General features: G+C 37.4%; 1 protein-coding gene across 3 annotated transcripts in view; it reads right to left on the reverse strand.

Moving 5' to 3' along the window:
• COL5A2 (collagen type V alpha 2 chain) overlaps positions 1-13816 on the reverse strand; it is a 185110-nt gene that overhangs the window by 92430 nt on the left and 78864 nt on the right. For all 3 annotated transcript variants that reach the window (XM_081935800.1, XM_081935799.1, XM_081935798.1), the window contains exon 2: positions 5625-5855. In XM_081935800.1, the coding sequence (XP_081791926.1) occupies positions 5625-5855 (231 nt within the window). The remainder of the gene's footprint in view (positions 1-5624; positions 5856-13816) is intronic.

The following is a 13816-nucleotide window of genomic DNA, read 5'->3' on the forward strand; positions in this document are numbered from 1 at the left end:
CAGGTAGGCAGACAGACAGACAGACATATGTATGGGAGAACATATGTATCCTCTCTTAGGCATTTTTGAGATTCCAGTTCCCAGAATTGTAAGGGCTATAATCTCAGGACATCAGGTTAGGGACAGCTGACATGAATTAATATATTTAAGAGCTCTTATGGAGTCTGCAGCTTCCAAACATATTTCTCCCTATTTGTATTACTGAATAAATATTCAGCCTTTGACCTTGAAAACACCTAAACACTCTCCAGACACGTAGCATCTGTTTATTAAACCAATCGTATCTGGTTTTACTGCTTAACCAATGTAGAGCAATCTGCACAGCAGCACCCTTTATTCATAATCAGTATTATCACTGACAAATCATTTTCAGAAAGTATAGTGCACTGAGGTGTATACAAATGTATTCCATTGTATCTAGACATAAGCCCTTCTGGATGGAATTTACTTCAAAGCAAATATGGATAGGAAAGGACCGTGGATTTGCCTGCATGCTTTGTTGGCTTCCAGTTTGAAAGAATGTCATGAAGTTCCTCCAACTTATAGGTTCCTTTTTTTTTCCAGTTAGGGGTCATTCCAGTTTCTGTTCCTCTGGGCAGACAAATAATGAATCATTCCTGCTGTCATTTAAAGAGATTTTGTTTTCCTTTTTCAGGGAACTATATGGTATGAATTTTGGAAAACAGTACTCAGTCTGTAATAATACTACATTTCCTTCTTAATCATGGAAACATTTAAATAGGTTAGTATTTTTTTAAATATACTAAACCTTCTATGCCATTAAATTCCCATTGGTTCTGAACAGCTGACAAAATGCCAGAGCATAGGGTTAAAAACATGCTGTGTATAAATTACCATCATCCATCTATGCATAGTGACATTGCCAACTGTGACGGTAGGCCAAACATATGCCTAAATTTGTCCTGAAGAGCTGAGTCTTATAGCGCTCTGGATGCCAATATGGAGGAGGAAGACTGGATAATGAGGTAAAAGCCACTCCCTAAAAGGCCATCTCAGAGAAAGCTTTTCCTAGAGCCTCTGTAAGCAGCATTTTCTCAAAGAAGGGAATTGGATCATTGTAATCCTCCAATTCAGCTCTATCTATCTATCTATCTATCTATCTATCTATCTATCTATCTATCTATCTGGTCGTGGTGGTTTAGTGGCTAAGACGCTGAGCTTGTCGATCAGCAATTCGAAGTACTGCGTAATGGAGTGAGCTCCCATTACTTGCCCCATCTTCTGCCAATCTAGCAGTTTGAAAGCATGTAAAAAGGCAAGTAGAAAAAATAGGAACCACATTGGTGGAAAGGTAACAGCGTTCCGTGTGCCTTCGGCATTTAGTCATGCCTGCCACATGACTATGGAGACATCTTCGGACAGCACTGGCTCTTCGGCTTTGAAACAGAGATGAGCACCGCCCCCTAGAGTCAGGAATGACTAGCAGATATGTGTGAGGGTAACCTTTACCTTTATCTATCTATCTATCTATCTATCTATCTATCTATCTATCTATCTATCTATCTATCATCTATCTATCTAATCAATTTTTTTATGCCACTTTTATGATTTTATAAGTAACTCAAGGCAGAAAATATACCCAATCTTCCTCCTTTTTCCCCTCACAATCCTGTGAGGTAGATTGAGCTGAGGTAGAATGACTGGCCCAAAGTCACTCAGATGAGTTTTTATGGTTAAGGCAGGACTAGAACTCACAGTCTCCTGGTTTCTAGGCTAGCACCTTCACCACTACGCTGGCATGACTCTCAGTGATTACCTCTCTTGCTTTCTCTCTATTATCCTACTGACAGAACTGCAGATAGCAGGAACAAGTGGGTTGCTCAGTTCCTTCCTTTTCATCTCTTAAACTATTGATTATCCATAGATGGTCTAGGGTGGCTTCTTCACCAAGATCTTTTAGAATCTTTTGTGATTCTCCAGGGATACTGAATGAAACTCGACTCTTATAGGCTGCACTACAATGTCACAGTAAGCCCAAACTGTATAATGGCTCCTTGATTATTATGTGATGGTGTGCTTTGCTTGATCAATCCTGCTTCACTTTTTCATCCAGCAAGCTTAGCTAACAAGTCATTGCTGCTCCATCTCTTGTTTATTTACTCTAATATCTGAGCCAGAAACTCTGGCTTGTCTCCTGACAGGTGCCACGCTATGGGCCATTCGAGCTGCCAAAGAAACACGTTTGTATAATAAGCTGGTTATTGTCAAGCAGTGCTTTCTCTATGATCCAAATTCTTCTACAGAGCGGAGTTTAACAAGAATGAAGTTCCACACAATAAATGCATTCTTAAATTCAATTAAAAGTTTCATCCCTGAACTTCTGGGCTACATTTTTGTTTTGCGTTGACCATAAATGAGGGATGGGTGACTGAAAAATCTCTTAATTGTTTTTGTCTGGTTTCTTAATCATCAGGTTCTATTTTATTATTTGAAGGGAGTGTCTATTTTTGTAGCAAGATAATGCTGCTTTTGCTATGAAAGAAAATCAGAGGAAACACAGTAATGTCATAATTTGGCAATTGTATCTGAGTGGGCTTTAAAAATGGCCAATAAATGGACAATTAATATTCCAGGGGGGTGGGGAGACTAGCCTGACTCTACCTGAAAACAGCTCCAATTATCCAAATATATTATATGCCCAAGTAGCAATTTGATGCTACAACACTGGCACCAAAATGTGACTTACATAACATTAAGGTTATAGTCTAGAACAGGTGTGTGCAACTTGCTTGTGGCTCTGTACAGCTAGTAATGAGGCCCCACAAGATTTATAAAATATTTAAGAAAGTTTTGTTATTTATATACATGAATAACTCCATATCTACAATACTGTAATTCCTTAATTCATTAATTTATTAGTGCTTATAGACCGCCCCCTCTCCCGAAAGGGACTCAGGGTAGAATCAGGCCGATAGTGTATAGAGCTGAGCATTTACTGGCCAGATGCCCTTCCTGACACCATGTGGCGTTCACAGCAGATATTTTTTCTTTGCGCCCAAGAAAAGAAACATCTGCCGCTACCTAGGATTAAGCTCTCAATCTTCCAAATTGGAGATGAGACTCTTTACCACTAGGCTAGCATGGTATAATATAATTATATTATACACTTTATATGTGGCCCAAGACAATTCCACTTCACTTGGTGTAGCCCAGGCAAGTCCAAATGTTGGACACCTGTGTAACCAAATTGCCATTTTCAACTCTTTTTAAGTTTCAGGTGGCAGCTTTCAGATCTCAAAGCTACTTATAAGGCTAGGATTAACTGGAGACATGAGTCCAAAGAGGCAGACTATTACATAGAAGCTCTACTATTTCAGAATTATATCAGGAAAAAGTTTATTTAGACATCCTGACAATTTTACATTTACAATTTGAAACATAAGGCATGTTGCAGATCCTCCCAGCTCTTTAATACTATATTTAACTACAAAGTTCTGCTTCCAATTAATTTCAAATAAGATCAGTGTGGATTAGTCATGCATTCATTGCTGATCTTATTTGAAATTAATATTTTGTTTAGGAATGTCTCAGCAGACCCATTCACTGATCTTGACCTCTATGTACATGGTAGAAAAATATGAATTCCTAGATTTAAAGGCCTGACTCACAATATATCTTAAGAACATTTTTAAAGTTGGTATTACAGGGATATATCAAACTTGGACTGAAGAATCTCTGAAAATGCCTCATCAATAGCAGCAAGCTTTTAAAAATATTAACACCCACCCAGTGTCAAATTTGATACTGAAAGGGATTCGTCAAAACTGTATTTTAAGTTGACTGGACTTCCCCACCTAACGCCTGAACCCCTCAAAAAATTACTGTATTCAAAAGGATGAGTATTAGATTTTCCCTACTACATTTTCCCTATGAATATGAAAGTTCATTTGCCCATCCAATTTGATCTTCTGAACTAATGGTAATCATCTGGAATAATATTTCCACATTTGTAAGTAGATTCAGGGGGAAATCTCTAAATGTTAAAGATGTTAATGTGATATAGAATCATATTCCAAAACTCTGGAATCTTACTGTCTATGAAGAATTATGGTTATTCTGGGCATGGATGGAATATATATATACAGATTTTGTGATATAATTTTATAATTTTAGTAATATGTAAAAGTAGTTTTGTAAACTTAGTGACATTTATATGTTTTATATATTAAATGTTTAGTATTAAAACTGGTTAAGTTCTGTTAGGGTCTTTAAATGTTAGCGGGGTCTTTTCACCTATATTTTGGTTTCAATTCATTTTTTTTCTTTTTTGTATTGCATGGTTCTTTTTTATTCTGATACTTTGTTTAGTTTGTGCAATCTTAAAAAAAGGTATTTTTAAAGAAAAAAGAAAATAATTGAGTCTTTCTACAACTATTTTAAAAAAGCATTCTATTGAATTTATCGATTCATTTTGTGTTCCTAGAATTGTCAACATCTCCTCAAGGACCTTTGAATGGGGATGAAACAAGCACAATAAGAGGGATTGTCACTGAAATATTGCTTTCTCTACAATCACCAACACCATTTTCATACATCACACATATTCACAGAATAACAGAACTGGAAGGGACCTATGAGGTCTTCTTGTCCTAGCCTCTGTTCAGACAGGAAACACTATACCATTTCAGACAAATGTCTCCAGTCTCCAGACATTCCAGTCTCTTCTTAAAAACCTCCCTACAAGTTGTGGGAAGCACCCACAACTTCTGAAAGCAAGCTGTTCCACTGATTAATTCTTCTAACTGTCAGGAATTTTTTCCTTAGTTCTAGGTTGCTTCTCTCCATGATTAGTTTCCATCCATTGCTTCCTGTCCTGCCTATATTGTCCCATAGATATGCTAAAAGAATTCAGTTTACTTCTATATGCATATATATTCCTCTCAAACTTTGGTGTCAGTGTAAACTTGAGTTTTTTAGGTATCTTGCATGTTCTGGAACAGTTTTCAGTTGAAAAATGTAATAATATTATTGAACATTGAAAAGTTTCATTCAATCTATACTTCGAACCAAACTAATCAGATTTTGATATCCCTGACTACTGTCTTCTAAGCTGTGCTCTTCTCACAATCAAGTCTTTGGCTTTAAAAGAAGTGTTTGTGGGTTTGGAGGAGGTGTACATGAAATGCTCATCAGGGGTAGGAAATGTGGGGGAAAACTATGTATTTTAGGAGAAAAAGTATACAAATTAAACTTGATATCTTCAAAATAACCAAACCAAAATGAGTTAACAACGTTATACATGTAACATTTGCACACTAGAAAGATAAAACCATCAATTTTCAAGAAAAAGTGTGGTGGGGGGGGGAGAATGCTTTAAATAAATAAAAAATAGATTGAGTAAGATCACTTTCTAAATTAATTCATTTACAATAAACGTTTCACAATTAATGTTTTGTACATTTTGATATAATCTTTTGGGGGTTTTAGCTTGGGTTTTTTTTTTCATAATCAGTGATCACAGTATGTTGTAGTGCACACATGATCTTCTATTATGTCATGCTTTGCTACTTAGACATTACTATCAAATAGTCACTGAATGTATGGATTTAAAATAAGGAAATGATCTATTGAAAGTCATTTTTTTAAAAAAAGAAAAACTTTACCGATAGAACCTTCAAATCCAGTTCGGGCTGTGTTTGGGCACGTAGGGCAACACTCTCCAGGGGGAACTTGTGGGTTTTCACATTCTAGTGCTTCGAGACACTGAATAGCATCGCACAGAATGGCTCCATTGTCACACACACAAATCTGGCATGCTGAAGGTTTCCAGATGTCCCTATTCAGATACACCTGGTTATTCTGAGTGCAGGCAATTTCTTCTTCTTCTTCTAAGTCTGGAAGAGAGAAAGGACAGAGAACAACATTAGTAGCATCGGATTTCTGCTGTGAAGAAGAAGGGGAAAAATGCTTCCAACACAAGAACAGGGAAATATTCCTGACTCAGAAGACTTATTGAAGGTGTCATGAACATAGCTATACAAAGCATTTCACTGGGCAGAAGTGCAGTCTAGAACTAGGAGAGACACATACCAATGTGGTTATGATGCTATTTCCGGCATAGACAGCAGGACCAAAGCGGCCTGGGAGCCTTGAGAGCTACCCAACTATCCTTTTCATACTAGAAAAAATTAGTATCGTAAAAATGAGACATGCTAAGCAAGTCTTCCCAAAACAATATCAGACTCTGGTCATATATGCAGAATTGCACTAACATTTGGGCAAAAAATCATTTTCTAACATAGTGAAATCTTTTAAGAATACAGAAACTGAGAAGATCCCACTCAACTGAATCAAAAGGACAGATGGGCTGTCATTTATATTCTTGACTTTCAGAAGTGAAGACAGGAACCTTAGCTACAAGTTCAACTATCCCAGCAAGAAACAGCTTTGTTTGTTTAAATATGTTGGTGATAGTCAAGCAAATACAGCAGTACAATGAACATTATCCATGCCTCATGGCACCATAATTCAACAGCGTTGGAACAAAGGTGAATTCTTGTGCTAGAGCTCAGAGACAGGGTTCAAACAACCCATTAACCCATATTGTTGATTGATTCAGTTTGGTTTAATGTATTGAGACATAAGAACACAAGAATAGCCCTGCTCATTCTGGCCAAAGCCTCTCATACTCCAGCATTTTATTTCTCACGTTGACCAACTCAATGCCTTGAGATGCTCACAAGCAGGAAGGAGAGCCAGCACCCTCTTTCACCTCTGCAGCTGATACTGTATTAAGAGGGATGCCGCTCCAAATTTAAAATAACTGACTCACAAGAACAATAGCTTTTGATAGACCTGCCCTCCATGTGTTTATCTCAATCTCTTTTGAAGTCATCTACGTTCACGGCCATAGCCGTGTATTGTGGTAGTGGATTTTATCAGTACATTGGCCATAACTCAAGCCAGTGAACGTTGCAAACCATTGCTGGACTTGCAGTGTGAATAGGCAATGCCTCATGTATTCAACTAATTATGTTCAACCCACAACAATTAGTACAACCTCTGAATCCACTTTTGTACTCCTTTGAAAGCATTGCCCATGCCTAAAACTAGCAACACTTATTTAATTTGCCCATGCATGCAGTCAATGGTGGGATTTCAAATCTTTTCCTACTGGTTCTTTGAGAGTGTGCACCCATGCCTGATGCACACTTTGCACACACGCACAGCATTCAAAAACCGCCCATGATGTTAGCACTGATGAGCTGAGCTGTTGTTTCACAACAAATAGGTAATGCTATATACATACATACATACATACATACATACATACATACATACATACATACATATATATATATATATATATATATATATATATATATATATATATATGTTTTCGTAGATTTTCACGGGTGTAGGTATGCTGGTTTTGTTGTATTCGGGTCTTTTCCCGTGTAAGGTTGAGATTGTCTTTGCAACGTTTCGGCAGGATGGCAGGTCAACCTTACACGGGAAAAGACCCGAATACAACAAAACCAGCATATATATATATATATATATATATATATATATATATATATATATATATATGATTTTTTTTAATCCAGCCTTTATTATTTTTATAAATAACTAAAGGTGACAAACATACCTAGTACTCTTTGCTCCTCCTATTTTCCCCACAACGATCACCCTATGGCAGGGGTGTCCAAACTTGGCAACTTTAAGACTTGTGGACTTCAACTCCCAGAATTCCCAGAATTCTAGGAGTTGAAGTCCACAAGTCTTAAAGTTGCCAAGTTTGGACACCCCTGCCCTATGGGTAAGTTGAGCTGTAAATGATTCACTCAAGGTTACTCAGCCGGCTTTCATGCCTAAGGCAGAAGTAGAACTCAGATCTCCTGATTTCCACATCTAGTCCCTTAATCACTACACCAAATTGGAATTCAACATTTCCCAAGATATCGAAACAACAAATGAACAACCAATTCCCCCATATAAGCTCAACCAGTATCTAATAATTAGTTGATTTCTGTACTCCAAGCATAAATACAATGTGGGAAGCCAACAGAAAAATCTTCACTTCTGAAAAAAAATAATAAAAATAGTGGCAGCAAAAGAAGAAGAAAAAATGAGCAAAGCTGGTCTCCATCATTCAAAAATGTATTAAAATATTATATACAAAGGGAACAACGATCAATGGAAAAGGCTGAATACCAATTAGTGTGACTTTATTGTTCTCTTTTAAGAAGGCTGATACAAGTGCAACAGGAAAATTATTCCTGCTTTTTTTTTGGGGGGGGGGGGCTGATTTCCTAGGACAGAGAACCTTTCGTTATTTCATTATTTAGAGGGGGGAAGTACTAACAAACAACCACTAGGGGGCAGAAGAAGCCAGCTAAAAGGATGCGAAATTATGTTTACACCAAAAACAAAAAGCAGGCCAGAAGCTAAGTTGTTTCACTTACTTGGAGTCATTTTGGACTCTGACATTCAGCCAAAGGAACTTTTCTCTGCAAATGTAATAACACACATTGCGGAGATGCTGAGGAAAATAAGTAGCCTGCCTGCACTCTTTAATGAGAGATAAATACAGAATTGTATGTTTGTAAAGCCGTGAATGAAACCGACATTTGGAAGTTCGTATTCAGTTTCTTAGGGCAGCGCATTGGCTTTTTTACTAATAGGATTCAATCACAGCTTGGCAAAGTAGGTACAAAAATTAACAGATAATTGAGAAAGGGAAGAGAATTTGTGTAAAAAAAAAAGTTTATAGCCCATATTATAACACTGCTGGTTTCTTCAAAACGAAGCTAAAACAATTGTACTGCATAAGCTTTCAGCCTGAAGACACTGAGGTGCCAAATACATCCAAGCATAAAAGAACCAGACTCAGTTGGCGGCATAAAGTCCCTTTCTCACTGCCCCGGCAGGCCTTCCCAAACCTACTGTTTAGAACTGAATGACCCTTCCAAACAGGACTGGGAATCAAAACAAGAGTGCAGTGCTGAAGAATATCCACTTATATCACTTTGCTGCAGTACATTTGAGTCAAGTTTAGAGAGGACCTGGCAGTTGTTAAGATTATTAAAGAAGCAAAGTACCTGCGAAGTGTAAAATATGGCCCTGCGTTTGGGCCTCAAGCATCTAGTAGATCTGTGTACAATTTTAAAAAATTAGAATTGTGGAGCTCTATTTTGTTTTATTAGAAGCTGAAATCCATCAGTTTTTAATTTATTTATTATTACATTTGTTTGCTGCTCATCTCCCATCGATATGACTCTGGGGCAGCTTACAGTATTAAACCAATTAGCGCCAGAAACGAAGCATAGGTCAGTCAGGCAAATTATACACTACCAGTTTTTGACCACATGTTTGTGATTGGCATCAGAATGAAGTTTGTTTCCCTGAAAAGGGTATCTTATTTTAGAATTCTCCTTCACCTCCAATATTTTCATTTTAGAGTCACTACTGTTGTCACACAGCTGTCAATTAGAAATCCTTATCATGTTTCTGGAAATGACTCAGTTTCCAGAGGCCTCCTAACTTAGCACAAATATTACTGCCAATAGTTGGAGATACACTGAGTTAGTCTTGAGATAAAATCCTATTCCAAAAATCTTCTGCCATCTATCAAGCATGCTAATGTTCCTTCAAACTTCTAAGAAACTCTGCAGCTTTGTATAATCCCACAATGTAGGAGCAAGTACTGCCTAATTTAAGAAACCAAACAAGATGTGCTCCTAGATACTCTCATTAGAAACTATAACATTTTCCCTATTAATTAACAGCAGACAGGGATACCATTTTCAACAGTACGTAGAAATACAAAGCTGTTTCCAGCAACATCTAAACATACACACACCAAAAGGCAGATGTTAGACATACAGGAAAAGAGTTGTTACTGGCAAAATTAACACACATCACCCAACACAGATAATAACTGCACTGGGAGGATGGACGACATTATAATAATAGTTAGAAAAATAAAAATTAAATTCCTTGTGGGTTTTGTTCCCATTAACAATTACTCCTCCTTTTCATTATACCTAGATTGGGTTTTTTTTTAATATGTGAAAGGTAACTGTAAAGGTTCCCCTCACACATATGTGCTAGTCGTTCCCAATTCCAGGGGGCGATGCTCATCTCCGTTTCAAAGCTGAAGATCCAGCACTGTCCAAAGACGTCTCCTTAATCATGTGGGCGGCATGACCAAACACCGAAGGTGCATGAAACGCTGTTACCTTCCCACCAAAGTGGCAGAAGCTAGGACAAATAACGGGAGGTCACTCCGTTACACAGCGCTTGGGATTCGAACTGCCAAACTGCCGACCTTTCTGATCGACAAGCTCAGTGTCTTAGCCACTGAGCCACTGCGTCCCCTTTTTATATGTATGTTTTAATTCTAAAAACATGGCACTGATCCTAAATAGTATATTCAGTGTCAGCCCCACTAAGTAGACCATATCAGGAAAGCAACTCCACAGGAAGATTAAAACTACTTTTGTTGATATTGGCTTTAGCAGTACATTCGTGCAAGTCTAGTTATGCTGCATCCTTTACCCCTTCTTACACTTCACTCAATTCAGGAAGTGCCTGTCTGAGTGGAATGTTGTCTTCTTGATTTGGAATATAAAACGTTGCAGATCCTTTTGCCTAGTTAATGGTTTGTGCATATTCCTGATCAGGTCATCTTTATATTCTACATTTAGTTTCACATCTCTCTTGCCTTAAGAGGGTGGACACATGGAACATTCTGGGATTATACATTGAAAGGATGGCATCCAGTGGTGAGTTGCAGGCGATATGCCCCAGTACACACATACTGGAGCCAGCCCAGAGCACTGGATACCATTGTCCGGAGGGCCCACCTTCCCCCCCCCGAGCCCCTTACTGGAGTTTAAAGGCTTTTGTGCTTCTGCGCAGGCACATGGCGCATACAGTGCCTGCTCTGCGGAGCAGCTGGAGCGTCACGGAGGTGCTTGAATGCATGCACGCACTGCACGCGTCCATGAGGACGCTGCCAGCCCCGTTCCAACCGTACTGGTTGGAACAGGATTTGCAACCCACCACTGATGATATCCCAAAATGCTATTTTTCTTGCATCAAATGGTATCTCAGTAAAATTGATTTTGGAAAGCTAGTTTAAGACTATGGATTGAAATAACCGTTCATGTTCCAGCCGCTGGAGGATAAAATATTTCAGCAAAGCAAAGAAAATATAGGTCACCCTCGACTTGCGACCACAATGGAGTCCAAAGTTTTTGTTGTTAAGTGAGACATACGTTAAGGGAGTTTTGCTCCACTTTATGACCTTCCTTGACACAGTTGTTAAGTTAATCATTGCAGTTGTTAGGTTACTAAACAGAGTTATTAAGTGAATCTGGCTTCCCCATTGACTTTGCTTGTCAGAAGGTCACAAAAGCTATTCACATAACCTCAGGACACGCAACCGTCATAAATATGAACCAGTTGCCAATCATCCAAATTTTGATCACATGACCACAGGGATGTTGCAATGGTTGTAAGTATGAAAAATGGTGATAAGTCACTTTTTTCAGAGCCATTGTAACTTTGAACGTTTAGTAAATGAACTTGTAGTAAGTCAAGGACTACCTGTATCCCAACCATATCCCAATATGTATAATTGCCAACGCATCAGTTTCAGATATAGGTAAATTCTTTATTTAATGTGCCCATTTATTTATGCATCCAATCCTCTTCATTCCCACAAGCCTGCATCTTGTTTTCTAAGCCCTATAATAGGTAGGTCCAACAGAACAAAGCGCTAGTAAAGGAGATTAAAGCAGTTTGCCAATGTGGGAAGAGTGTTTTGTAATATATCTTGTTTATCTGATCATCATTCACTTCTCTCAAACATTAATACATTCTAATGTTACAATAAAATTATGAGATAAACTGCTTCCTTTTTTAGATGTCTGGAAGGGGGGATGGGGATTTGTTGGTAAGTAAATAAATAGAAAAAATAAAAAAAAATGATTGTACAAGGAAGGGAGGAAGGGAGGGAGGGAGGGAGGGAGGGAGGGAGGTTTTAGGTATAATGCAATTACATTTTGAAAATAAAATTCTGTGTTCAAAAGGCCTGTTCTGGAAAAATGTTTTCTAGAGAAACATTGACATTGACCTTCTGTAGACATTGATGCAAACTTGATTTCATCTTGCTTGTTGGGCACTCCCACATCTGTTTTGTTTTGTTTTGGCCCCAGAATAAGTTGTGACATCCCCAATCAAGGATTGGAGGCAAGTTCACAAAGCATTTATTATGACATAGCTCCTACATTGGTACCATCAGCACAGCAGTGAGAAAAGCTCAAAGCACTGACCTAAGAAGATAATAGCATTGCTTTTCCTCTTCCTGGAAAGCTCTGCAGACAACTGGCAGACTGCATAGCAAAATTACTCATCTATTGCAATGCTGGTTCTGTGGAAAATTTAAAAGAATGGCCAGTAAGAAAAGTTGCAAGAAGTCCAAGGTGGGGAGGGATCCTTCTGTTTCTAGTTCCTATTCGGCTTTGCCTGTATCCCAGTTATCTAGTTTAGCTTTCAAGTTGACAAAAAACAGACCTTTGACATTCCAGAATCAGGTATTGAGGATAAAAATGAATCAAGATAACAAGATATGAAAAATATTACCCAGTGTAACACTGTAGTTAACTATATAAACACAGAAGGTTACACCAATGCTCAACATTGAATAATATCCATTTGTGATAAAAGATTTACAGTTAGCATTCAGTCACTAAAAGGAAGTTTTATTTATCTAAAAGTTATTTACTAGAATCAGTCTTCAATTCAAATGCACAAGACCAGTTGAGGTTTTGTTGTGTGTTTTTTTAACCATGGTTTTACGATCATACTGAAATCTTATAAAGGGATATTTTCTTATCAATGTTTGAAACCTTCATTTTTCAAGATTTTTTTTATCTGTTAATGAAACCTTACCCTTAAAATGTGTTGGGTTTACAGCTACCTAAATTTCCAGTTTTAGGGAACCCCAAAATATCTAGAAGACATTAGATATGTTTCAATCAAGTATCAAACTTACTTTATAGGTATCAAAATTTTACATAGAACATCAAATACATAATAAATTAAAATATTAAACAGCCAATTGCCTTTAAAATCAGATTGAGGAAAACTATCCTAAGAATTTCTGATCATTTCTTGAAGCTTATTTGGCAAAATGGAGTTTCTGAAGTTATATTCTGTGAGGATAGTTTCTTTGTGCAATTGCAGAGCCAATGTTAATATTGTTAAATGCTCTTTTAATATTGTGGAAAGTGGTCAGCTTGGACTCTATTCATTTCAGTCCTCATCTCTTTCCCAATGTTCTAATAATAAAATTTAATTTAATGCTAAATTTGCCAAATTTTCTCAGAAATGTTTTAATACACACCATAAACTGTTGAAAAATGCTCAAGAATACTCGATGAACTCCACCCAAAAATAACTTGGATAATTTTTTGAGGCCACTTTCGTTCAGCCTTATGACAAACCTAAATTGGTACAAGAAAGATTGCTGCATAGTAAACAATTATAGAAAAATGCACATAGAAGAGAATCTTTTTTTAAATTGCAGTAAATTAGTGTAAGCTCCAGGAAGTAAAAGACAGACATGTTATAACAATACAAGTGTCCCGTCTTTCACCAATGAAATGCTAGATTATATATTTCCAATTAAAAAGATAAATACTGAAAACAAATGCACTTTGTGAAAAAAAAATGCTATGTGGATGGGAATAATACTTCAAGCAGGAATGTCCAATCATAGCAATTTTAAAATTTGTGGACTTCAACTCCCGATGCAACAATCCCCACCCTAACTCTAAACCTA

Source organism: Natrix helvetica, assembly GCF_964273705.1.
Source record: "Natrix helvetica genome assembly, chromosome: 1".
Lineage (NCBI taxonomy): Eukaryota > Metazoa > Chordata > Lepidosauria > Squamata > Natricidae > Natrix > Natrix helvetica.